Source organism: Gallinula chloropus, assembly GCF_964237585.1.
Source record: "Gallinula chloropus genome assembly, chromosome: 3".
Classification (NCBI taxonomy): Eukaryota; Metazoa; Chordata; class Aves; order Gruiformes; family Rallidae; genus Gallinula; species Gallinula chloropus.
Window position 1 is genome coordinate 20,868,893 of NC_140087.1, and position 25,868 is coordinate 20,894,760.

General features: G+C 41.5%; 1 protein-coding gene across 2 annotated transcripts in view; it reads left to right on the forward strand.

Annotated features, from left to right (window-relative positions):
- The window catches only part of RNGTT (RNA guanylyltransferase and 5'-phosphatase), a gene marked incomplete at both ends in the record, with an annotated part of 184,240 nt that extends 158,820 nt beyond the window's left edge, over positions 1 to 25,420 (forward strand). For both annotated transcript variants that reach the window (XM_084262183.1, XM_084262184.1), the window contains 2 exons: positions 22,385 to 22,508; positions 25,257 to 25,420. In XM_084262183.1, coding sequence (XP_084118309.1) covers positions 22,385 to 22,508; positions 25,257 to 25,420 — 288 coding nt within the window. The remainder of the gene's footprint in view (positions 1 to 22,384; positions 22,509 to 25,256) is intronic.
- Positions 25,421 to 25,868: the final 448 nt, after the last annotated feature.

Sequence of the window (25,868 nt, forward strand, 5' to 3'; positions counted from 1 at the left end):
GAAACTGCCTAAGTTACATGTTTTTTAAAGGCATCAAATTTAGATCATTTTGAAAACAGAATAATTTTGAACCATTACTTCGAAAATTAATTAGGAAAGAAAAAAAGCATATGACTTAATTCTTTATCCCTTTATTTTCTTTCATTTTTCTACATCTTGTCATTCTTTGTTGCAGCTTTTCTCAAGAGGAATTGCTAAGTCTTAAGGGCAAGGGATCCTGACTGCTTGTATGTTTGTAGAGTCTGTGGAATATTAGAGCCCTCAGTCCTGTCTGGGGATGTTAGACACCAGTAATATAAATCCATATTAATGTGTCTTATGTGTGCATTTATATTACAGCAGATGCCAGCATACAGTGGGCATATTTACTCTCTGTGGACACACTGAGGAGGAAGAAAAATACTAAAAAAAAAAAATAAAAATAATCTAGTTTTGGAACTAGTGATATAAACAGAAAAAGAATAACAAGTATTAAATCTGCATGAGCACTGCAAAAACTGAAGCAGTGATTTTGTATGCTGTCACAATTGCTACCCCTAAGAACAAAATGTTAATGAGCTATAATTTATAAATTCTCTCTGTTCTGATGGATCAGATAGTCCCCATTTTGCTTTTTGTCTTGATTATGCCTATGAACTCAGTTAAAAAAAATTTGTTCTTTGTAAAACATGTGGTGTTCCATAGAAGTCCACAGAATTAGGAAGATTACCTCTGCAGTTTTCTGTTGTTGCTGCCAATAAGACAGAATAATTGGTGCTTGCTTTTGGACTGTGGGGTTTTTTATTTTAATTTTTTTTATTGGACATCTTTTGTTATTTCAGCTCCCAGTAGGTTGTGGGGTTTTTTGTTTGGTTTTGTTTTGTTTTTTTTTTAAATCAATCCAAGTTTGTTCTTGCTAAGCATAGGGTAAATTAAGCCTTCTGGAAAGGTTAAAGCAATAGCTAATTGATTGTAGGACTTAATTTATCGGAGTTGGTTTGTTGGGGTTTTTTATTTATTTTCTATTTACTTCTGTATTAACTGTTTAAGAAAAAAAAATCTTCAAATCCTTTTAATGAGTACTGTAAAAATGAACAGATTGCAGTTTTTTTAAGCCTTCCATTTCTTGGGCTTTGGAATACACATACGTCCTAGGAATAGGAAATTGGTGCAATAATACTTCATCTCACGAAAGCCTTGGGAAAACAAGTGCTGACAAAGGAACCTCATGAAGTTTAAGAGATGCAAATGCAGGGTTGGGCGTCAGGGACAGAACAAGCCTCCTGCAGCAGCTCAGGCTGGAGCCTTCCTGGGTGCACAAAAGCTCTCTGGAAAAGCTCCAGAGCATCCCAGGGGCAACAAGGTGAACACGAGCCAGCCAGGTGCTAAAGGCCAACCCAACCTTGGGTTGTGTTAGCTGCAGCATAGCTAGCAGGTCAAGGAGAGCCACTGTTCACTGCTCCAGCATTTGCCAGACCACATCTGGAGTAACAGGGCAGTGTTTGGGGACTTTGCGGCACAGAAGTCACCCTGCTGGAGTGGTTCCTGGGGAGGTCATGATGAAGGGCCAGGTTGGATGGGGCCCTGGGCAACCTTGTGTAGATCCAAGCCTGGAGGTTGGTGTCCCTGCCTGTGGCATGGGGGTTGGAGCTCTGTGATCCTTGGGGTCCCTTCCAACCCATGCCATTCTATGATTCTATGATTCTGTGAAGGGTGGAGGACATGACCTGTGAGGAGAGGTTAAAGAAATTGGGTTTCTTTGGTCTGAAGAAGAGAAAGCAAGTTGAGGGGGACTAATTGAAATCTTGCATTATGTGAAGTGAGATTGCAGGCAAAAAAAGAGCCAAACACTTCTCAGGAACGCAAGAGAAGAGGGGAAATTCCAGTTGGATGTAAGGCAAACATTTTCATGGTGAGGTTGGTTGCCTGGAAAGACTGCATAATCTCCATCTGTAGAGGTTTTCAAAATTGATCTCAAAAAGGCATTGAGCAACCTGACTCTTCCTTGAAGTTACCCCAGTCTAGAGCAGGACATGGCTGGAAGTCCCTTCTAACCTGAATTTTCCTGGTTCTGTGATGGTCAAGAGTGTAAGCTGTCACCATTGTGAAATATAACTAGTTCTTAAGGTTATATGAAACTGCATCAATTTTTGTTTGTTGGGAAATTGTTGGATGTTTCTGAGCCTCCACTATTACTAACTGAATAGAGCTGAATCTCAGTCCCTAATATTAACGTACAGGGTACCACTCAGTTCTTCCTCCTTTTTTTATGGCTGCAACTATTGCTGCATTGTACAAGACTTTCTGTACTTCATTGTGGGCACTTATCTTTCTTCTTGTTAAGTATTTCCCTTTGTAGGTGACTGGTTTTCTCATAGTATCAAAAATATGAAGAGGTATGTCTTTTTTTCCATTAAGGGGTGGAATTTCATTACCTTCTGGGGATCCAATGGGCCTCTTTCAAAGAACATGAGATGTTTTCTTCACTAAAATGTTTATTTAGAACAAGAAAGGATTTTTTTTCCCTTTGAAGTCATTCTGCAGCTATTTTCACATAATGAGACAATATGGATTTTTTAATGGAGTGTGTGGTGTATATAAAGCGTGTTTGGCTTAAACTAAAAATCTGTGAGCATAACTGGACCTGAGAGATGTGGGTGTTCTCAGGAATGTCCCTGAAACTTCAGAAGTTTATAGATTATTCAGAGCCATAAAGAATGATAGAAGAAACTGGGAGAGGCAGCGCTGGCTAGATTAGTAGCAAAGCTCAACAGTAACCGTCTGGAAGAAGAGCAGCCATTGAGTAGCTGTTGGATGTAAATGTAACTAGGAGACTTTGTCAATGTGTGAAACGATGTCACTGTTGTGTGTAAAGGGTATTAGTAGGGGAAAACAAATGCCTAAGAGTGTACACCAGGACACCTGAGCACTGCAGAAACAAAACTTGCATTTATGCTGGGAAGCCATGGTCATGCTCTCTAACATCGACACCTTCCCCTCGTCTCCAACCCTGTCTGCAGTCCCTCTCCATCAGCGACACTGACCTATTGTGAAAAAGCTTTCAAAATTAATCCCTAAAACCATTGATTTTTTTCTTCTTCAGACCTTTTGGTTGGAGTACTTTTCTCATAATACCTATGAGATTAAGCCAACCAGCATTTTACTATCATGTTAGGGTTGGTTGATTTGGAGTATTCTGTTTCGTTTCATTTGATAAATAAGATTTACAACCAGCAGTAGTTTATTGCCTTCAGACTTTAGTTTTCATTATGATTTGGAGTGGGGGTTTTTTTATCTCAGCACTTCTTCTTCTTGAGTTCATTTCCTTTCTTACCTGACTGGTAATTTTCCAAATATTAGCTGTTGACCCTATACAGATACTATTCTGAGAAGTATAATCATACAGAAAACTCAATTTTCAAAATGATTAGCAGATGGTGCTTATAGTAGCTTTCCTATGCCCAGTAGTATGAAAACATACTATGATAAATGTGATCATTAGGTTATGCAGATTATGTCTTATTAAAATAATACATTAATAGAGAGATTGTTTTCCATGTTGAAGAGACAGCAAAACAGAAGGGTTAAGCTGTGTCTCTGAACCATGAAGTTATTGCTCACTCCTAACTAAGTAGTGCTGAGAAGGATACTGGGAGCGAGAGGTTTGCTCTAGCAATAAATGAGCATAGATATTGCAGATATTTCTCATCTGTGTTGCATTGAGCCCTCATACTTGTCACGGTGGAATAACTGATCAGGTCATTGTAGAGCTGCCAGATTTCTCGCGCTGCAGAGCAAGTTGTGGTTTGCTATTGTCCTCGTCCTCTTTGTCACATTGTTCTTTCCCAGGCTTCAGCGTTGGAGAGTGTTCTGGCTCCCGTACGTGGGTGATTTGGGGCTGGCACCATCTTTTGTTTTGCTTTCTTATGTTTTACAGAAATCATCTTGCAGAAGAGGGTGATTTGTCCGTGATGATTTTAAGCTCTTGAACATGATAATTTGTTGCTGCAGCTGTTCCTGTGTTACAACTGGGTTGTCAGACCTGGTTTGGGTGTGCTTCAGCACAGAGCGAGTGTAATTTGCTCTGAGCAATTGGGGATACCTTGATGACAACAGCTGTTTCTGGGGCCGGCCCCTGTGCTGTCTGAGGTGCAGTGAGGACTGCTTTCCCTTTGATGGAGACGCCCCCACGCTTAGTTTCCATAAATGCAATTGCATTTGCATGTTTGTTTGACTAGAATACAATACTCAAACGGGGTAGCCATGTGCTCAAGCTTCTCAGAGTTTTAGACAATTTAGGAAATTCATTGTACATAATTGTCTTCTCAGACAAGTAGTGTCCTAAATTTGTATGTCTTTTTTTTTTCCATTAGAAGAGGTTCCTTTCATGTCATATTTGTTACCATAATTGTTCTTTGTTAATCTGCTCTGATTTTTTAAATTGGTTCTTCATCTTTGCTTTCTGCATTAGACCTTTCTGTGTTAGAGGCTTTTATAGGTACTGTAGGCAACTGTAGGCAAGTGAAATAAAGGCAATAGAATGCACAGCAGCCAAAGAGAGAGAATATATTAAAAATTATTTTAAATAAAATTATAAAAATCAGACCCTATTAGAAAAAAACAATTAATCAAATGAGACAGCAAAAAGTAATTGACCAAAGTCTTTTAACCATTGTTTATTGTTTTAAAGACCCATGAGAACATCGTCCAAGATCAGGCTTGAGAAGAGAAGAGAAAGGAAATTGTTGTTGTAAACAGTTTATAGGCAGAATCTATCTAAATTTGTTAAGCTTTTCAGAGGTGAGTTATTCTGAGTCTAAACCGAACAAATGAGGTTGAACTTGATAAATGAGCTTGAACTTGTAGTACCTTTGTGAAATGCAGATGATAATGTCTTTACAATAAATTACTCATGAATAAATCAAGATGTTGAAGTTGCAAAGGGTGAGAGATGGTCTAAGAGGGAAAATCTTGGACTAGGAAATTGTTTCTGAGACCTTTCTTTATAGTATATATAAAACGCATAGTGAACATCATGAATGAGGAATATTTTAAATGTCAGATGCTGATAAGATTGGGGGAAAACAGTTGACGGCAAATATTATCGTATTGAGAGGTACTGTGCTGGTTTAGGACTAGTAAAAGGCAAATGCAGATTAAATTTAGATAAATGAAAAAGAATAGGCCTGCAAACAATAACACAGAAGGTAGAAGAAATATCAAATGAGATAATTATGCAGGATATCAGCTTACAAAGGAAAAGGGGTTGTGGATAATATCCTGTCTAATTATAATATCTATAAAGGAGGCTAGTCCCACGAACTGATTTCAGTCACTGTATACCCCACAGGCTCCCTGTGTAGACAGTGGGAAAGCAGTTGAATCCAGGGGTGAATCTGGGAACCTCTAAGAAAAGTGCCTGACGGTTCCCTTGCTGGGTCTTTTAAACTGCTTTCTAGAGGTGCCAGTCTCTCTCAGTGGCTCACATACCCCAGCTAGCTCCTAAATTTTAAGTACCTAAAGTAGTGGTGCGAATACTCTCACCTGTCCCTCTGGACTTCTCCAATTATGAGATTTAAGGCTGGCGTAAAACCAAATTCTTACTGTACAGCTGTTTTAACTACAAGTGAGCATTTCCAGCTTGGTGTTCCCCACAGACATGCGGTGTGGCTTAAATGCCACTTCAGCTCCTGCTAATAGATTTTCAGAGATCCATTCCTGCTCCCTCCCCCATTTCTATCCTCAAATATAAGCTGTAATACCAGGTAGGTCCCACGAGCTTAAGCTCGTGTTAGACCTCTGATGAAAAAGTTGGTGGCTTGTAGAGATGCTTAGCAAATAAGGGGGAAGGGGGAATTAAACTAGGTGGTGCCCAGGAAAGGCTGGCCCGTAGGCAAATAAAAATGGGATTTCCTACTAGTAAAGGTAGAAGGACTCTAATGTCCTACACACAGGGAAATGATAAATAGCCCCTGTACCATTCAAAGAATGCCTTTGATACCTAGAAAGCAGTCATCCCCGGGGAAAATTAAGCTGTACCTAGATGGTAAATCAAGGAAGATCATTTCTTTTCACACTCTTAATTTGTTCATCTTTTTTTATGATTTACAGTGGAATGCTAAACTAAATGATTCTTTCCATCAAAGTGGCTTTCACAGTTTTCCTTGCAAGGGTCTTGTCTACCTCTGCTTGGCAGTATTCCAGAACAATTACAATATTGGTAAAATTTCATATTTGAGAGAGGAAATACATACCAAAACTCCATTGAATAATAGTGATATGGGGTATCTTGTTATGTAATAGTCAACAAACCCATTATTTATTTACTTTTTGTTTGACAGTAGTAAAACCACTGCAGTTTTATCTTTCCAGCATAAAGTGAGAATAAAAGTGAAGAACAACAGAGCTCAGTGGTGCTATTATATTTCAGCAAATTGAAGTTTTCAAAATGCCACTTCTGCTTCTCTCCAAAGGGGAAAAAAAGGTTGATTGTGGAGAAAATAGCATGTTATATCTTTGGGAAAAATAGTGTAGAAAGATTTGAAAAGGAAAGATCTGAGCTGTGGCAGCGTTGTTAGCACGATTGTGCAGGCAGACACTTTATTGGTATTGCTGAGAACTGTAGATGCTTTCATTTACTGGGGAGGAAACTGTAAATATGCAATATTGTGTTTTATGTTACTAACTTCAGTGAGTTACTGTTTAATTGGTATACAGAAAAATTCCTGCCAGTGACTTTACAACTGAACGCTGTAATGAAATGTCACTTCTTTTCAGAAAAATGTTACTTTCCCTTGATTAGCTGAAGTATTAAATCCATTTTGGTAAATGAATCTATTGATTTTAGCTTAATGCGTTGTAATAAAAAAAAAAATTGACTATGTTCTTAGTGGGTAGATTCATGAGATGCTGTGCCAGATTCCTTACAGGCTCCATGTGAGATTATCTATCTGTTTTGCTTGCGCACTGGTACAGAAGGGAGGGAAAGACCTGGGTTCTGCTGGAGGACTGATCTCTCACCTAAGCTCTGCATAAGTCAACCACGGGCTTTCTTTCACCTTCAGCCAAGAGCCTGGCAGGGCTCTAAGTTGAGAGGGAACAAGGCTGTATCAAAATAGTGCTGCAGAGCCTCTGAATCCAGCTGCTCAGTCTGGTAGGACTCAGGCAGTCTGCCAGAGCGGGGGTTAATATTGACCATGGTCCGCACTGCCTTGGAGAGACCACAGAATCATAGAATCACAGGGGTTGGAAGGGACCTCCAGAGATCATCGGGTCCAACCCCCCTGCCAAAGCAGCTCCATAGGACAGGTCACACAGATAGGCATCCAGACTGGGCTGGAATATCTCCAGAGAAGGAGACACCACCACCCCCCTGGGCAGCCTGTCCCAGGGCTCCCTCACCCTCACTGGGTAAAAGTTCTTCCCCAAGTTGGTGTGGAACTTCCTGTGCTCCAACTTGCAGCCATTGCCCCTTGTCCTGTCTCCACAGACCACTGAAAAGGGGCTGGCCATTTCCCCCTGCATCCCATCCTTCAGATATTTATAAACATGAATAATGTCCCCCCTTAGTCTTCTTTTCTCCAGGCTGAACATTCCCAGCTCACTCAGCCTTTCCTCATAGTGGAGATGCTCCAGGCCCTTCATCATCTTTGTAGCCTCCTCTGGACTCTCTCCGGGAGATCCCTGTCTTTTTTATCCCGAGGAGCCCAGAACTGGACACAATACTCCAGGTGGGGCCTGACCAGGGCAGAGTAGAGGGGGAGGATCACCTCCTTCGACCTGCTGGCCACACTCCTCCTGATGCCCCCCAGGATCCCATAGGCTCTCTTAGCCACCAGTGCACACTGCTGGCTCATGGCCAACCTGTCATCAACCAGGACCCCCAGGTCCTTCTCCACAGAGCTCTTCTCCAGCAGGTCATCCCCCAGCCTGTACTGATACGAACAGTTATTCCTTCCCAGGTGCAAGACTCTACACTTGCTTTTGTTGAACCTCATCTGGTTTCTCCCTGCCCAGCTCTCCAGCCTGTCCAGGTCTCTCTGGATGGCAGCGCAGTGTTCCTGCGTGTCAGCCACTCCTCCCAGCTTTGTATCATCAGGTACTTGCTTGAGGGTGGATGCTATTCCCTCATCAAGGTTGTCAATGAAGATATTAAACAGGACTGGACCCAACACCGAGCCCTGGGGAACACCGCTAGTCACAGGTCTCTAATCAGATGCCCGTTGCCTGCGTATGAATGCCACACCACACAAGAAATAAAATGCCCCATTAGCCTCATATGTTAACCTACCTGGCAGTAATTTACTAGTAATACAGGCATGTGCAACCCAGCTTCTGCTTCGTTTCGTTAGTGGGTCATGGTTAGCCTCGCTTGGTTGCTTGACTGTTGCGGGAGCAGATTAACTAAGTGTTGCAGCACTTCTTTTATACAGACCCAGCCTCTGAAGAAACCTGTGTGGGATGTAGGGAAGAGGCTGGTCTAGATAGAAGCAACGTCAAGGCATATGCAAAAGCAGAATTGGAGACTGGAATGGTTTTGTTCTTTTACACAGTAGTGCAAGATACAATTAGTGTATTTTCCGACAATGTTGCATTCTCTTTCCACTGGTTATGCTTTGGATGCCATTAATGCATAGAAAGAGGTTTCAGAGTAACTTAACTTCAATAGAAGGAAAGCGGGGGACGTTTCTGAATAATTTAGAAGGATGTTTATAGATCAGTGAGTCAGAGGTTTCGGACTTACAATACTGAAGCATGCACTAAAGCAACAGACCCTGAATTACTTAATTACTGGCTTGTTAATATTTTATTCAGAACTTTAAGGAAAAAAATCTGTAATTAGTAATTAGTGATAGGAAACTACAAACCAGGGCTTTCTGTTTCGGTTCATGGATTTCCCCACCACATGCGCTCTTGCCTGACAAATCCATCCCCTTTTGCCTCGGGCTTTACAACTTGAGAATTATGTATGTAAAACTCACAGACTATGAAAATACGTAATATCAGGCAACAGTTACCTGGTTTTTCTTTCTCTTTAGTTTTCCCTTTCTAGGGCTGCCTGTTCTCTTAGAGAAAGAGCCTTTACGAATTAGGTTTGTTCCTGGCTGGAATTGTTAGTGCCGTTGGCTGGCTCTAGAATGGGTTTATGATGTTACTTGTAATGCTGTTACGCCATGCGAAAAGCAAAACAAATGTTTTCGGCTGTATTTGTTAGAGAACTAATGCTGTTTCAGTCCTGGGCCTCAGGTGGGGGAGGACAACCACTCAAACACAGCTGTACCGCTTGAGCAGAGCGCTCAAATTAGGTTCTGAATTCTGCAGAATTTAAGAATCGACCCGTGCAGAGGGCTTTGCAGGCTGCTGCTCTGCAACGAGGGGATTTTTGGAAAAGCTGTCTATCTAGAAGACTCAAGAGACTTTTCTTGGCTTTGCTTGCCTTAGCTCTTGCAGGCCATCTAACTGGAGTCATTTTGTGAAATAAGAATGAAGGCTAAATAGTGTCGCTTGCTTGTTTTGCTATTGATAATATATATTTATTATATTTGCATATAATAACAGGGTATGAGCAAAGCCCTGAGAAATGCGCTCATGTACAGCGGGTTTTCCCAGATTTCCTGCCTTTCAGGCCCAGGTAGGTCCCTGGCAGGACCAACTGTCAAAACGTTACTTGTCTCCTGTTGCCAGCACTCACCTTTCAAAGTTTCAATCCTGTTTAGTTAATAGTAAACCAGAAGCTCAGATAAAATTCATACTGATTTCTCTAGAAGCACTTCTGCCCCAACGGACCAAGAAGTTCATGGGTTTCTCAGACTACATCTGGCAAAGTCTGTAAAATCCTCTGAAGCCAACTGTGACTCTTGGAAGTCCATGGACGTTGTCCATTCCTCGGCCCCATGATCACCACAGTCTTTCACCCCACCCCACCACACATCCATTACTGGGAAATCTGGTTTCCTAACTCTGCAGACTCATTAATAACAAGGAATGGAAAGGAAGGAGGGGCTTGCAATGAAAGGTAAAGCAGAAAGAGCCCCTCTATAGCCTCATTTACCAACAAATCTGTGCTGTTGATAGATTAGCCCTCGCTTACCTTTCTTTGAGAGGACTGACCTCATCAGCAGGCAAGGCCATGAAACCATTTGCAGTGTCTGAGCCACGATTAACTTCCCCATCTAGCTCCTTCCACTCTGTAACCCCACAATGATCAAGAAGACCTGCATGTTCAGCTTTAAGATTATAGGTCAGATTATACTGAACGTCTTTAATTGCTTTTGAAGAAGGAGGGAAAAAAGCTTTCTGTTACTTAAGCCTCAAAGCCAGTTAGGCTTTGAAGTTTAAGGCAAACTATTCAAGAAAGGGAGGGAGTTCAAGCCAGCTCAGTGCTATAAAGGCAGTTGAGAAGTGAGTTAGTGCTGTTGACTTTCACTGCAGCGGTTGCTTTGATCAAAGCTAATTTTTGAGAGTGCGTTAAGTCAGCATCCATTAATCTTTTGGTTGTGATGTATTATCAGTAATGGAAAAAAAGATTATTTTCCTTCTAATTGAAATCTTAGAAGGCTGAAAGATACAATGAAAAATCCCTAACATGGCTTTTGCAGCTTTTTTCCCAACACTTCTTTGCTTTATTATTTGGATTTTATAGCACTGCTGAGTAGATCATTTTTATTTTTTTTTTAGTGGTTGTTGCTCGGCTCTTCTCAGCTTTGTGTTTTATATTATTGCAGTGCTTCATCAAGGCATTTATCAGCTCCCTCACTTAAATGGTTCTGGCAGTCACCTGAAACTCATCCTGTGTGCTAGCTACAGAATAGAAGGTTGAGTCAGCAGGGTTGTGAACTCCAATCTCAGCGATCGTATGTAAGAAAGTTCCCTCAAAATGGCAAGGTTTTAAAAATCATAGTTTGACTTCTTTTTTGTCATCCTGCATTTGAAAATTCAAAATTCTTCTTTTCTCATGTGAAAGAAATGCAAATCCTGAAACATTTCTTTAAACAATAAGATTTTATTTGGCCTTAAGACTTCTGTATTTTCAAGATCTGGCAATCTTTCAAAAATACACAGACCATATAAAAACTATGATGAGGGGTACTGAGCTCTTCTCTGTGGCCCAGCCCTTTGGTTCATAGGAGTTTGGTCCATAATGTTTATGTTTATAAATATCTGAAGTATGGGATGCGGGGGAAATGGCCAGTCCCTTTTCAGTGCTCTGTGGAGACAGGACAAGGGGCAATGGCTGCAAGTTGGAGCACAGGAAGTTCCACACCAACATGGGGAAGAATTTTTACCCAATGAGGGTGAGGGAGCCCTGGGACAGGCTGCCCAGCGGGGTGTGGAGTCTCCATCTCTGGAGATATTTAAGACCTGTCTGGATGCCTATCTGTGTGACCTGTCCTATGGAGCTGCTTTGGCAGGGGGGTTGGACTCCATGATCTCTGGAGGTCCCTTCCAACCCCTATGATTCTGTGAATTCTGAGAGATGTGGCTGATGACAAGCCATTCAATCTGGTGAAGAGGATGGGGATTGTGTTCTAGTATCAGATTTATGAGTACCTAGGAATTGCCTTTGAAATGTATAAAGAGAAAAAACAGTACTCTTTGTAAATAAGTTCTATGCAAAAACTGAAACACGTGTTAAATACAGATTAAAAGCAAGTTTGCTTAGTTCTGGTCTTTACAATCTCAGTGTTCTCAAGTATTAATAGGATTTCTAGATGTAGAAAGCATTTATAAATTTATAATCATGATCCCTCCTCCCCACCTTTCTAATAATGCTTGCATAGCATGTTTAATAATTTACATATCACTTAGATACCAGTATTTGATAAAGTCAGTATTCCGAATTCAGCTTCCAATGTTCTGTGTTTCTTTGTTTGCCTACCACAGCGAAGAACACATTGTAAAATTTTGATTATATCTTTCTTAATGTTGTTATTCAGTAACGTTCTGAGTCAAAGAAATTTGAACCGTGGGGAAAGCAGAGCTGCTAACAAACCAGTTTGGGCTTTGTCAGGCAGTGGAGTAGGCATATGAATATATTACATACGATTATCATAAAATTATGGCCTGAAAATTGAACAGTCATGCTGCTGCATTTTAGACAGTACATTTATAATAAGCTATAATAAAGTAAACACTTCGAATGGATATAAGAAGAGGCATTACTTGCGATCACAAGTGTACGTTCAATTCATGCTTTTGAAGCTCAATTTAACAAAGCAAACAAATTTCCTTGTGGTGTTAACACAGTTTTTCCTCAGTGGTGAATTTTGATTTATGGGGGAAAAGAACTTAAGTGTATAAAACTGGTTGTTTGGGACCTAAATGGAAGAAAAAAAGATGATTCATAATGGCTGCAATTTGAAAGCTGCGTGTTGTTACAAGAAGTGGGTTTAAAAGACTCACTTGCAATTACTTGCTACTTTAGATTCTAGTTTGAATTTCTGTTGGCTTATTCTGGTATCATTGATGGGGTTTTTTTCCAAAAGAGTAGAAACCCACGGTTTCTAAGAACGTTTCAGAAGCCAGGTAGCCTGCTCTGGCAGGAGTGTTGGACTCAATGGTCTCTGGAGGTCCCTTCCAACCCCTACGATTATGTGATTCTGTGAATCTGTAAGCAATAACTAGACTTAGGTTTAGGGCCTGATCCTGATAAGACTGGTGCAGGCTAACTCATCTTAGGAAGCTGCTCAGTGGCACATAACTTACCAGGGTAAGAGTTTGTAGAGCCGGGGATCATATGAGTAGTGATCAGCTACTACCTGACTCATGAAAGTCCATCTTCCTCAGACGGCTGGGAAGGTCCTGGTAGCGCAGCCCCGGGGACTTCCCCTGTTACCTGGCCCCAGCAGTGTGACAGCAAGCAGCAGAACCCCTCCTAGGGTATAAGAAATACAGATAAAATGAGTTTAATGTAGATTCCTACAGTAGCAATAGCTTGGGTACAAAGGCAAGATGAAAAACAGCTGTAAGAGAAAGTGCACTGTAAAAATCTATGTGTGGTAAACACAAATGTTTGTCAAGAGAGCCATCATTACAGAGGTGAAGTCCAACACGTGAAGGGCAGGAAAACTCTTCATCATATTCTTTCATTTGTTTTGAGGTATAGAAATAGTGTTGCCAAAGGTTGTAAACTAGTGATAGCATTGCTTTGTCTCCAGAAGATTTGTTTGGGTTTCTACTGATAAATTATTAAAGAGATCCCAGCTGCCCTCTGTCACAGGATTTCTTGGTAGCATGAGTGTAAGTACCTGAGGGGTAATTAAGATCGGGTTTAAAGAACCTAATGGGGGGTAAATGCTTTCCCTGTTGTGTGACCACAAACCATCTCTCTCTTTCCCCATTTGCAAACTGAGAATAATAAGCTTTATGAAATTCATAATTTATGAATGAGCTAAGTGGTGTTTTCAAAGTATGTTCTCTACTATGGGTGCATAACTCTTGTCTCCCGGATCATTGTGCCTTAGCATGCAGTGCTCTTGCTTAGGGGCTGGCTCCCTTTTGCAAAAGCAGTCTGAGTAAAGAAAAACACAAATGAAGGTTAAGACCAGCTTTTACAAGGTAGATCATGTCAAGGAGAAATACAGTCCTCAAAATTTATCAGGCTGTGGTTGAAAGGTTGCCTCGCAGAATCATTTCTACATTCCAATTACAGCTTCTTCTATCAACTTGCGCTGTACATCCTTGCTCCATCTTACCTGCCCGCACAGTTGCTTTCTTTCCTGGTGGGGGGTGGCTTTTTTCAGAAACCTCCAGTGGGTTCCTTCTTCACTGAAAGGATTATTTTTTTGCTTATTTGCTTTTGCATAACCTGCTCAAGAGCTCTGCAGTTTGCCATGGGATTTTGCTGCTTCGCTTGTGCATCTCTAGTACTTCTACAACCACCTTCAAGTTTCAGTACTGGCCCCAGGGATTTTTAGTGGGACAGTTCTTCTTTGTGTGCCAAATCTGGAGTCTGTGACCCCATCTGGAGTCCTGTGTCCAGGTCTGGGGCCCGCAATACAAGAAAGATGTAGAACTGTTGGAGAGGGGTCAGAGGAGCCACAAAGATGATTAGAGAGCTGGAGCAGCTCCCCTACGAAGAGAGGCTGGGGGAGCTGGGCTTGTTCAGCCTGGAGAAGAGAAGGCTGCGGGGGGACCTCATTGCAGCCTTCCAGTACCTGAAGGGAACATACAAACAGGAGGGGAATCAACTTTTCAAAAGGGTAGATGATGGCAGGACAAGGGGGAATGGATTAAAACTAAAGGAAGGAAGGTTTAGATTAGATCTTAGGGGAAAGTTTTTTACAGAGAGAGTGGTGAGGGGCTGGAACAGGCTGCCCAGAGAGGTGGTGGATGCCCCGTCCCTGGAGGTGTTCAAGGCCAGGTTGGATGGGGCCCTGGGTAACCTTGTGTAGCTCCAGGCCTGGAGGTTGGTGTCCCTGCCTGTGGCAGGGGGTTGGAGCTCTAAGATCCTTGGGGTCCCTTCCAACCCGTGCCATTCTATGATTCTATGAAATCCAGGGTGGGGAAGAGCAAGGGAAGCTCTATTTGTAGCAAATATACATCCTCTCTACGGAAAGTTCACGCTGACACTTGCCTTGCGAGCTGTGTTACTGCTCTCTTACTGCCTGGGTGTTTGCTGCCGTTCTCCCATCCCCCTTAGAGTTTCTTGCCTTTTCTTTCATCAGCACATGCTGAGGGTCAGACTTACACGAGCTGCTTTCTTAATATGCCGCTATGTAAGAACTCATTGCAGTGGACGTGTGCCAGGTTCGTAAGTCCTCCGTACAGAATTCATCTGCTTCTCATTTTTTCAGAAGATGTACACAGAGATTTTTTTCTTGAATCCATAGACCTGTGATGATTAGAGTGCCTGGGCAAGGGATACCAGTCTAGGAGGATCAATCATTTATTACTTTGTTTCATTTAACTGTTCAAGATGTGTGTGGACCCTCAGATCTATGCTTCCCCTTCTTGATGATGATCAAAAGAAAATAGGTTTTTGAAAAGCTGTGAGGTTCCCTTAGGAGTTAGGTGACAAGTCTAGCAGGAAGGTCAGCTGCTCTTTGGGTGCTGCAGATGTCTGAGCTATAATGCCCAAAAGTGTTCAAAGAGTTTGTTGGTGTGCTGTGGCTGACCAGCTTTTCCCATTAATTAAACAAGAAAAACAGAGAAAGAATATCTTGAGGAGCGTGCATCCTTGAGCAAAGCGTTTGCACAAGCACAGATGTCTTTCCACATCATGGTCTTAGCAGTTACCAGCTATCTCTATCTGCTTTGTTGTAGATACTAGTGTTCCTCTCTGAGTCCCAGACAAAGCTCTGAAGAACATCAGTTTCTTTTACAGATAGTTCAGATGGCATTGCAAGGTCAGGTGTACTGGGCAGCTTCCAGGATACATTAAGAAATCTGATTCCAGCTGGCAGTGAAAGTCATTCAACTTGTAGCATCACTGATAAGAGGAAGGCTTTTGATTTCTGACGTTTCCATCTGTCAGTTGTCAGAAAAACCCCAGGACTCCAACCCATTGTATGTATTGGAAAACAGTATCCATATTTGAAATTACTTTGTGTTACAATGAGAAACTCTTTGAGAAATGATTATATGTTGAAAAGAAGGACTCAGTCATGAACAGTGAGTGCTAGACACTGGACATAAAAAACAAACAAACCCCCCCCTCTCCCCTGCCCCCAATTTCAGAAAGCCTCACTCTTGTAATTTTGTAACACGATTTTCTTTTAGCTTTTCCCATGGTTTCCCAGTGCTTGGTGTTGGCATTGGGGTTTAATTTAGTGTGAAGAAAAAAGTTAAAATTTTTATATTTCTTAATGTTCCTTTCCAGGAATGAGATCTCAGAATTGGAGCAATTCCATTTCCTATGTACACAAGAAGCGTAGTTACGCTTAGAAGGCTTCTTTAATGTTAAATAAATATATCAACTACATTGTGTTTACCCAAGCTGATAACCATTTGTTGGGGTAATGTATTACTTAAAAGGAAACACAATCAGTATGTCTCATTTACCAACAAAACTGGTTACCACTGCTCTTATTTTTCTTTTGACAAATGTGTGTTTTTTCTTGAATCACACTAAGAAATGGATATTAAGCTACATGACAAAAGCTGTGTTGGCTTGAACAAAAATGTGAAGCAGATGAACTGACTTAACTTTTGCCAGCTGACAGTGTTAATATTTGCGGTCCTGTGAACACTAATGGTATGTATGAACAGGCATTTAATAGCCATCTCTTAAATTTGTATAGTTCTTTGAGAAGTGTTACTGAGGAAAACATGATGTGTTTTATGTAAATGGGGAAAAAAGTTCTTTAAAAGCATCTGAACCAGCTGTCCGAGAATTAGGAAGAAGCATTGAAGGAGCGACATGGGATGTGCATTAGGCCCTGTAAGTGCTGGGGGCTATAATGACTTCATGGCTGCTGACTCACTAGGATTAGAATTTCTTATATTCATGTCCTCATCTGTAATCCTGTGTAAGAGTGCTTACCCAGGATGGCCCTTGCCTATAAGCACATTCCTCTGGAAAGCTGGGCGTAGACTGAAATCCTGCGCTTCGAAGCTTCACTTTAGGTGTGTTCTCAGAATAAAGGGGAGCCCTGTTTCTCATACCTCATCTCCTCTCATTTGCCTCGGTTTGACATGAAGGGCCTTGGACTTTGCTTGTCACCTTCAACTCTTCAGTCTTTAAACAGATTTCATTTTGAGCTTGGCTTATCTTTGTATCTTCAGAAGCTGTTTATTTTGGTTCTGCTGCTGCTCTATTTTTTTCTGTCTCCATCCTATTCTTCCAGGAAGCCTTGATCCTTCTTTGTTTCCTCAAATTCCCATTTAATTGTTCTTCTGGTTCCCTGACTGTTGTTGTTGCTTCTCCCTGGCCTTTACATGAAGCTCTTAATGGCTATGGAGTTGTCATGCCAGTGGGCAGGTTAATTCTCTCAGTCATCTAGGATATTCCATGTTGCCTGAGATGTTTAGAAATAAAGTCTTTAGTACTTTGCAGTTGTGGGCAGTCACAGCACTTGAGAGTAATGCAGAAATCAGGATTTGAGATGTGCTGTTTTGCTGGAGAGATTTTATTTCCTAAACTGTCATCTGTAGCTGAATGTATCCCAGTACCCTCGGGACAAGGAGCCTGCAAACAGCATGTTTTCTGGACAGTTCTTAGAAAAATGTCATTTAATTTTTTGCAGGCTGCCTGACTAGGTAAGGTGTGGGCTCCAGTTCTTCTGCAGTGGGGGACTGGGAAGCAACCAAAAGATTTCTCCCTCCTGAACACCCAGCTGTGAGAATGGATCCTAATGGAGTAAAGTTAGTTCTGATATCAGAGGGAGGAAGAATTCCTTTCCAGGCCTTCTGTGGCAGCTTGAAACTTTGCTCCCCTCCAGGCATTGGAACTTGTGTTTAAAAAAATTAAAACAAGCAGTTTGTGAACATAAGCATACCAAAAAGGGGTGCCTTCATTGCACCCACCAGCTAGAAAAAGAAAAGGCTGATTCTTCTTAGGAAATAGAAAGCCATGACCCTTAGAATCTATCTTGCCTGTGTGTTATGGTTCATTTTTTTTTTTTAATTCTGTATTTAGAAATAAAGATCTTTTTAATTTTGTTAGATTTTGATGGCTGCTTTTGCTCACTTGTTCTCTCATGGAAGTTAATATTCTCTGCATCTACTGTTACAATCGTTTCTTCTGGGATCTTAGAAATAGGCTGATGATGAGAGATGTGGAATAAGCAATAGAAGTAGGTGAATTGAAGAATGATTTTCTCTATATAAATGTTTAGTAATAGAGGGGAAGGTACAACAAAAATGCATTTAAAGACAGAAAGGGTTTGAAATAGGTTGTGTGAAGATTTTGCTTACAAGCATCACTTTCTTTAAAGGGGGTTATTTACTGAGTAAGTTTCTGTTGCTTTGAAAAACATATGCTTGTGGAAACAGGGCTTCTTTCAATCAAGTCTCCATTTATTTAAAAGCTTACCTCCTTTTGTCTTTCTGAAGATCTTGACTATGGGAAAGGTAGGTGCCTTTGTGTAGTTCAAGCCTGTCCACTGTGGACATGTTTTCTCAAATATTAACTTAATTACCTTAAACCCCAAATTCTCATTGCCAATACCTCTTATGTAAAGTAGCGGCTTACCCAGGAATTTCGTTCTCCAGGATTAAGGGTGATGAGACTTGTGTTTGAGTGAAGTCTTCACAGTAAATATGCATGGTATGCTTCAAGTAAATGAAAGAATGACTCAACAGGTGGAATGATGGACCAGTCTGATGATCAAATGCACTGTGGAGAGGTGCAGAAAAGCCATGGCCACTGGTAGTCGGTGGAGATAATACGGGCATGCTCACTGGACTAGAGCTAACTGCTTTCAGCATTCTCCTCTTTTTCAGCTGAATATATTGTTTTTTCACATATTGCTCTAAATTAACATAAAATGTGACTGCATAGAAACACACTGTTGTGATTCATCTCAAAATGGCTCCATTATTCTGCCAGGAGAGATAATTGGAGACAGGTTAGATATTTCACTTTTTTTAATACATTTTGAATCTCTTTCAGAACATAGGGGATGGAAGGAGACTGGAAAACAAGAGGTTTCCTAAACCTTAACTATCATCATTCTTAGAAAAAGGAGTAAGCTTACCCCACCAAAGTTTTTCCTAGTGAATAGCCCAGATGATGATGACAGCAGGAAGCCTTTCTCAGCAGGGAGAGGAAGATAGCTGTCATCTTCATGTAATCTGGTGTTCTTAGGCAGTGGCCTTGTGTTGCATCCAGTCTGATTTGGTAATGAGCTGTTGCTGAAATGGGGATGCAGCTCTTGCCCTCCTTCATCTGATCACATCCTGCAATCTAGCAGTAATATGGTGAATCAGTTTCCAAGAGGAAGCTCATCTGTATTTTTGGGAAGTGATTTCAGTTGGACAAGTTGTTTGGTTCCTGGTAACTAGATCAAATGCAGAAAGGAACAGGGCATGTTCAATTTCCTTCCTCTTGAAGGGAAAGTACATGTTGGTGTTCGTCCTTGCCTGGGACATGCTTGTGGCCTGGACCAGAGATGCTGTTCTGATGCGCACCACCTCTGACAGCCCTGTGTCTGAGACATGATCCTCTGGGCTTCTAATTCTGACTGGCTGCCTGAAAATAGCCCAGGGAGTAAATATTTAATTAGGGACATTTACATGGAGTCCTCATTGTGGTGGGAGTTTCAAGATCCATCTTGAAACTGCTGAATGCTGGTTCAAAGTGCTTTATCAACAGTACGGCAGAAGCACCGGTGCTGTTCCGAAAGCATCACTGCTGCTGAGGATGCGTATTTAGGCTGAGAACTGCCCTCGATCCTAAGGCACTTCTCCCCTCTCTGTGAAGCGCTAGCTAGATGTTGCACCTCTCAGGAGGGGCAATGATGGTGTGTTATTCAGCTATTCCCATCACCTGTAATACTTAAAGGGAAGAACAAGAGATGAACCCCACACTGCAAAGGGAGAATCCAGAAGATGCTGCTCTGAGCAGCTCAGAATGGTTTCTCTAAAGGAAGGAAACTCAAGACAGTTAAATTTGACAGTTTCCCTGTCCGGCTTTGAAGCTGAAATACCAGAAAGTGGCATGTAAGTCATAGATAGATATAAGATGTGAATTATGGATACAGGGATCACTGTGGGCTTGTTCAGTCCTGTGCATAAACAATATGCACTCAGAAGTCTACTAAGATGCGATAGCAGAAGGGTATTTTTAATGCTCAAAACTCTGTTTTGCTCGATCTTGATCAAATGCCCAGCAGTTCCTAAAATGTTCATTAATGTTACAATAAGTATGTTTACAAGACTGAGGTCATTTAACAATGTATAGGGAAGAGCAGGTGCTGTACTTCCTCCCTTGTAAAATAATCACTGCAACCTGCAGTTGTTAAAGGCTCTGACCACCAAGTTCCTAACAGGAAGATCCGTTTAAGTCAGTGCTTTGGCCGGGCACTCATATTTTTTGAAAGATCTGTCTTCCAGATTGCTAATGAATGGCCGAGCGAATATCTAGATAGTTAATAATACTGCTTAATTGCCAGAGTCAGATAAAGCTGCCATCTCATTTATTGCTACTCTGAGTGCCTGAACACTAGAAGAACGATAAACCAGGCGGAAGCCTTATGAGATTGTCAGTTAGTTGGAGTCTTTGCCTGCAGTTTTATACGTTTCTCTCTCTGGCAGGTGATCCTTCTAACGTTTCCCTGCTTTGGCAGAAAATCAGACATGCAGTCATACCCCCTGCTGCCCCCGCTTCCGCTAGGCAGCTGTTTTCAAAGTAATGTACCTTCCCAGGGCTCCACTGCCATGAGTTTCTCCCTGGGTGTGTGTATCCATAGCGCGCTAGAAAAGGCTGTTGTGTTTTCCTGCAAAACAGAAACGCGTCCATAAATGTGTGTCACTCAAACATCTGGGCTGTACGTGGCTTTTCCATGCAGACTTGAAGTGGTGCCGTGCCGTGCAGAGCGCGCTGCAAAGGCAAAGTTTGCGGATTTGGGCAATCTGTTGATTTCATCCAAGTGATCCTCAGCAGATGCAAACTTCGCTTAAGGATTAGATGATTTTAGGAGAAAAGCTCTTTGCAGAAGATGGAATGGATGAAGGAATGATGTGTGACAGGGAAACCTGACTCTGACTCTGTCAGTCCTGCAGCAGGACAGGCCTGGGTTTTAAGTGGGCTTGATAACATTGTCTTACAGTGCCATGTTCACTTGACAAGTAGAATCCCCAGGCTCCCTATCATAGAATCATAGAATGGCCTGGGTTGGAAGGGACCCCAAGGATCTTAGAGCTCCAACCCCCATGCCACAGGCAGGGACACCAACCTCCAGGCCTGGAGCTACACAAGGTTGCCCAGGGCCCCATCCAACCTGGCCTTGAACACCTCCAGGGTCGGGGCATCCACCAGTCTCTGGGCAGCCTGTTCCAGCCCCTCACCACTCTCTCTGTAAAAAACTTTCCCCTAATATCTAATCTAAACTTTTCTTCCTTTAGTTTTTAATCCATCCCCCTTGTCCTGCCATTGTCTACCCTTTTAAAAAGTTGATTCCCCTCCTGTTTGTATGTTCCCTTCAGGTACTGGGAATGGATACAAGTATTCTGGGTAGATACCAAGAACAATCTTAGGATTCTGCTTATCAAATTAAGGCCAAGTCCTGTACCATGTGGTATAGGAGGACTCGGTGCATGCCCAGGACCTTTTCATGAATTCATTGCCTTTAGCTGGGAATTAATGGAAAAAAGGTTCATGGGCTTTTCCACTGTGTGTGCTATTAAGCTGTCGGGAGACAGATATGGCCTTTTTCAAATCTGCATCCCTCTGACAGTAGTAAATTCCCGTGTCACCACTCAGGAGCAAGTAGACAACAGAGGTGAAAAATTATGCTAATGAATTGCAATAACCAGTCCCTTTATGTGAGAGCGCTTATGCATAAGATCCTGGATCCAAAGTGCTCCGTTACCTTGTACAGCTTTTTGTTGGTAAACTCCAGCAAACTCAAGGCAGGCAGCAGTTAAATACAGCTTTCTGCTTCTGAAGAGGCCCTTTGGAACAAAGTGAAGTGTATGGGTAAAACTGTTAAAGCGTTAGATAAGGTTCTTGGGTTACCATGGTTACTTGAAAATTTTTGCATTGTATCATAGATTAGGATGCATAGGATGAAGTAGCCAAAACAACTAGGAAGTCCACTGCATATAAACTACATTTTCCAAACCATGCAGCATTGCCAAATAGAAAGACAAATAGCTCAGGATATTGGCTGCTGACAAATCTATGAATCAATAACGAGGGGCCTGAAGGAGAGTTAGAACACGTGTGATTTGAAATCCTGCATTGTGTTGGAGTTGCAGTCTTAATTTTTAAAGACAAACAAAGAAAAAAAAAACAAAAAAAAAAAGAGAAAAGGAAAATCCCCTGTAATGTAAAGAGTGGTATGATTTTCCATAAGCTCTTTCTGGTATTGAAATCTGACATTTGGCTTTGAGACCTTCAACAAAGAAGGTTGCTGAAACATGGATAATACATTTCGTGCACTTAGGCTGGCAGTAGCACTTACACTGGAAGCAGTTTATTCCCATGGAAACCTATTTGCATTTGGGCCAGAAGTGACTTTTTTCCCCCCTCTGTTAGAGCTGCTGACGTTTTAGCATAATATAATTGCTGTATATTGACAGCAGATTTGAAAAGTATTTTTAAAATGTTGAGTAGCTGAGCATATGTATAATGGAGATGTAGTCTGTGCAGTTTTTCTGTGTAGGATGGAGGCAGGTTGCTGGAAAATGCAGGGCAGCTTTTGATCTTCTATTATTTATCCCTAAAAGAAAGGTGGAGGGGGAAGCGTGAATTAAAATATGTTTATCCCAAACAGTTTGTTGTTGTTTTTTTTTTAAACAGGTGACAAAAGAGTTGAAACAGTACGACAATAAAATTATAGAGTGCAAGTTTGAGAACAACAGCTGGGTCTTCATGAGACAGAGAATAGACAAAAGCTTTCCAAATGCCTACAGCACTGCTATGGGTGAGTAGAACGATTCATTTTGAAAGTTTTTGAGACTCAAATTTTAATTTTTTAACTCTTTTCTAGTTTAAGGAGGAAAGGCACTTTGTGTTCTTGTTTCTGGTTTAAGTCCTGGCTTATTATAGTAATACCTCATCTTGCAGGCGCCTGTGTTTGGCTTTTATACAGCGAGAATCCTTTGGCTCCGGGGTTGTTTGAAGAAGTCAGTTAGACAAGTGCTGCCGTGCAGGATTGAAGAGAGGATGCAGAAGCAAGTGCTGGAGTCTTTGTAGAACTGCAGGTGCTTGCTCAAAGAGACTTTAAAAGGCAGGGCATGCCTCTTCAGTGTGAGATCCAAGGAAGTTCTTATTTACAGGAGCGTTGCAGACGCGGTTAACTAACTGACATCAGCTCCTAGTGATGCGCCGCCTTGTCGGGGTGCAATGCAAACTGCCACACCAGTCAGCTGAATTTGTTAAACAAAAACTCTTATAATTTCACCTCTGTTCAAAACACAAAAGCCATTATTTGGCCGATGGGCTGGAAAATTAATAGGAGAAAATGTCATCTTAAGTTTCTACAGTAGCCACACAAATGATGAAGAGGAAAACTGATCAAAGTTGGGGGTATATCCCTGCAGAACTGTGTGACTCTTATGTTCTCCTACCAAATGTTTTTATTTTGCCAAGTACTATAAATTAAATGGTATTTTTTTACATTCAGGTGAAGTATACGATTTTGAATGGAAGTGTGCAAGGCTTAGTAACAGTAGTCATGTCATTATTGACTTGTCAAGTGCCAAAATGAAGTTTACTCATATTTAAGAGCACGTGGTTTACTAGGGCATGGGTAGATTATGTAGGAATTTCTCTGAAACTTTCTGCTTGTGTTTCTGCCCAAGCAGTGGGTACATTTTCTTAAATAAACAAAATGTGGTTACTTTGCCAGGAGGTAACAAATATGTTGGGGTGAACAGTCCTGTCGGGAAAGAGGAATGGGCCACAAAAGTCATACAAGTACAACGGCATCTCTGTCACCCTGACCTTAATTTCTCTTCTTTGTTAGACCCTATTGTTTTAGTAGTTAGTTTTCCTTGGACTTTTCTTTAAGGAGCAGCATATTATTCTTTCCTTCGTTCTTAAGAGCATATGCAGCTGCACTTCTTCTCTTTTCCTTTTCTCCATTTGCAGAGCAGCTGTATTATTCCTAACTTGCTTTTTCCACCAAAACATAATGCTTTTCCTAGAAATTAAAATTAAATGAAATGCTACAGGAAGAACTGTTTTGTAAGAAATATTTCAAGTTTTTCCAGGGGAATTTTCAGAACAGAAAGTTTTCTTTTGCCTTTAAATTTTCACTTTTGACCGTTGTTTCAAAATCCCCCAAAGTTGTACTTTCTCATTTGTGACTTTCATTGTCTCCTTCTCTGCACTTTCCTCCTCTGCTTGCTTTCTCTTGATGAAAAATACTTTTTATTTTTCCCAGTGGTTGAAATAGGAACGAAATAAGCACCTGTCTCCATCTTGCTTTTGGACTTTGATACCTTTGAGACTGTGAAAAGAGAAGGGCTTTTGGAGTGACTAAGCTAGTACAGCCCTTAGAGCCGGTGGAGAGTTATTCCACCTGCCTTGTGGCACAAATTCTATTCTGAAACTGCTGGTTATCAGAATGCTTTCCAACTGCTGAAGTCACATACAGTAGAACTTTGAAAGCATCTTTTCACCCTAAATAGATGAGATAACAAAGAAAAAATAATGCTTGGAAGGTGTTTTATTAATTATAAAGTAAAGCAGGAAAGAAAGTGTTTTTAAGAGTCAGGAAATTACATGTCGATTGTAATGCTGTAGTGCAAGTACATTTTAAGGATGTAGTTTAGTACCCATGGGGGGGTCTTGATTGTTTTGCATGGAAATTGCATCCACACTGTGGCCAGTTCTTACATGCTATAAATTATCCTCTAACCATTTTGCTATTTCTTCCAAGATAGTCATAGGTTTCCTACTTAATTTCTTACTCTTTATTTTCTTCATTCTCCTTAAGTCTCTAGGCTTAATTAGAGAAGTATAAAGTTACGTAGGAAAACTATTAAAAAATATTACATTTGTTTTATGAAAACTTGAGTCTTTACATGTTCCTTAAAGTCCTGTGAGCCATCATGGAGGAGGTGTAGCCCAGGGTTTCATGTTAGGCAAGCTGAGCATGCTCTGCAGCACTGCGTCCTTTCCTCCACCGTGTGCTCCACTCTGCTAGATGAGTAGTCACTCGGTGTCAAGTCTTCGGGGCACGTGAAGTTATTTGGGTTAAAAAACTACTGAAATACCATGTATTGTGAGCTTTTGGTACAGTACTAATCAGTGGAAACAAAAAAGACTGACCTTACTTTTCAGCATTACACTAGTCTTGTTCCAAGCTGTTTGGATTTGATGAGTGTGTTAAACCATGTCTGCCGAGGCCTTCGCTGCTGTGGCTTACCTGGATGGGATGTCACTGCTTGGTGTTTCTACAGCTGCCCCGTGCAGTGTACACACACGTGCCTTTTGTTTGTTTCAAAACAGGCGATTCCCATGAGGGAGGGCCCACTGCGCCGCTCTGCTCTCGGGGGGCAGAGCAGGGACACTCCACTCCTGACACAGTGGTCTCGTGAAAGTCTGTGTTTAAGGCCGAGTGCCTGAGCCTGATGACGTTACTTTGCAAAGAGGGGGGAGATTGTTGAAGTGCTGGCTGCGACAAATCGGTATAGTAACTTGAGAATCTGTTCTTTGTTCCCAGCTGTATGCAACAGCATCCAGAATCCAGTCACGAAGGAGATGCTCTTTGAGTTCATTGACAGATGTACAGCAGCTTCTCAAGGACAGACGCGGAAACACCACCTCGATCCCGACACTGAACTCATGCCGCCCCCGCCGCCCAAAAGGCCGCGTACCATAACGTAAGGCCTTGGTCTCAGTGTGTTTACAGTTCTGCAGAAGGTGAAATGCAAGCACGAAGGCTGGGGAAAAACAAGAGAAATCGGAGTTGCTGTAAATACTTGGGTGTGGCTTTTTGAGTTTGGCTTGGGGGGAGGGGGGTGGGTTTTTGTTTTCAGATTCCACATAGGAATGGACATTGTTCTGTCACTGATCCATTCAACCCTACCTTACTGTATTCGAAGATGAAGTTTCCAAAGGTGTAGACAAGAAGAGTATAATGAAGTCAATGGAAAGCTGCCTTGTTTATATGCGGATCTCTTTTCACCTTTAATTTATAACATCAGTAACCTAGAACTGAGGAAAACATTGGGATGCTGTACTTTTTAGAGGCTGTGTTTAAAAACAAAAGCAGAAGTGGGTTTTTTTTATTATTGTTGTTCAACTGGTTGTGATTTGTCACCCATAGTATAGT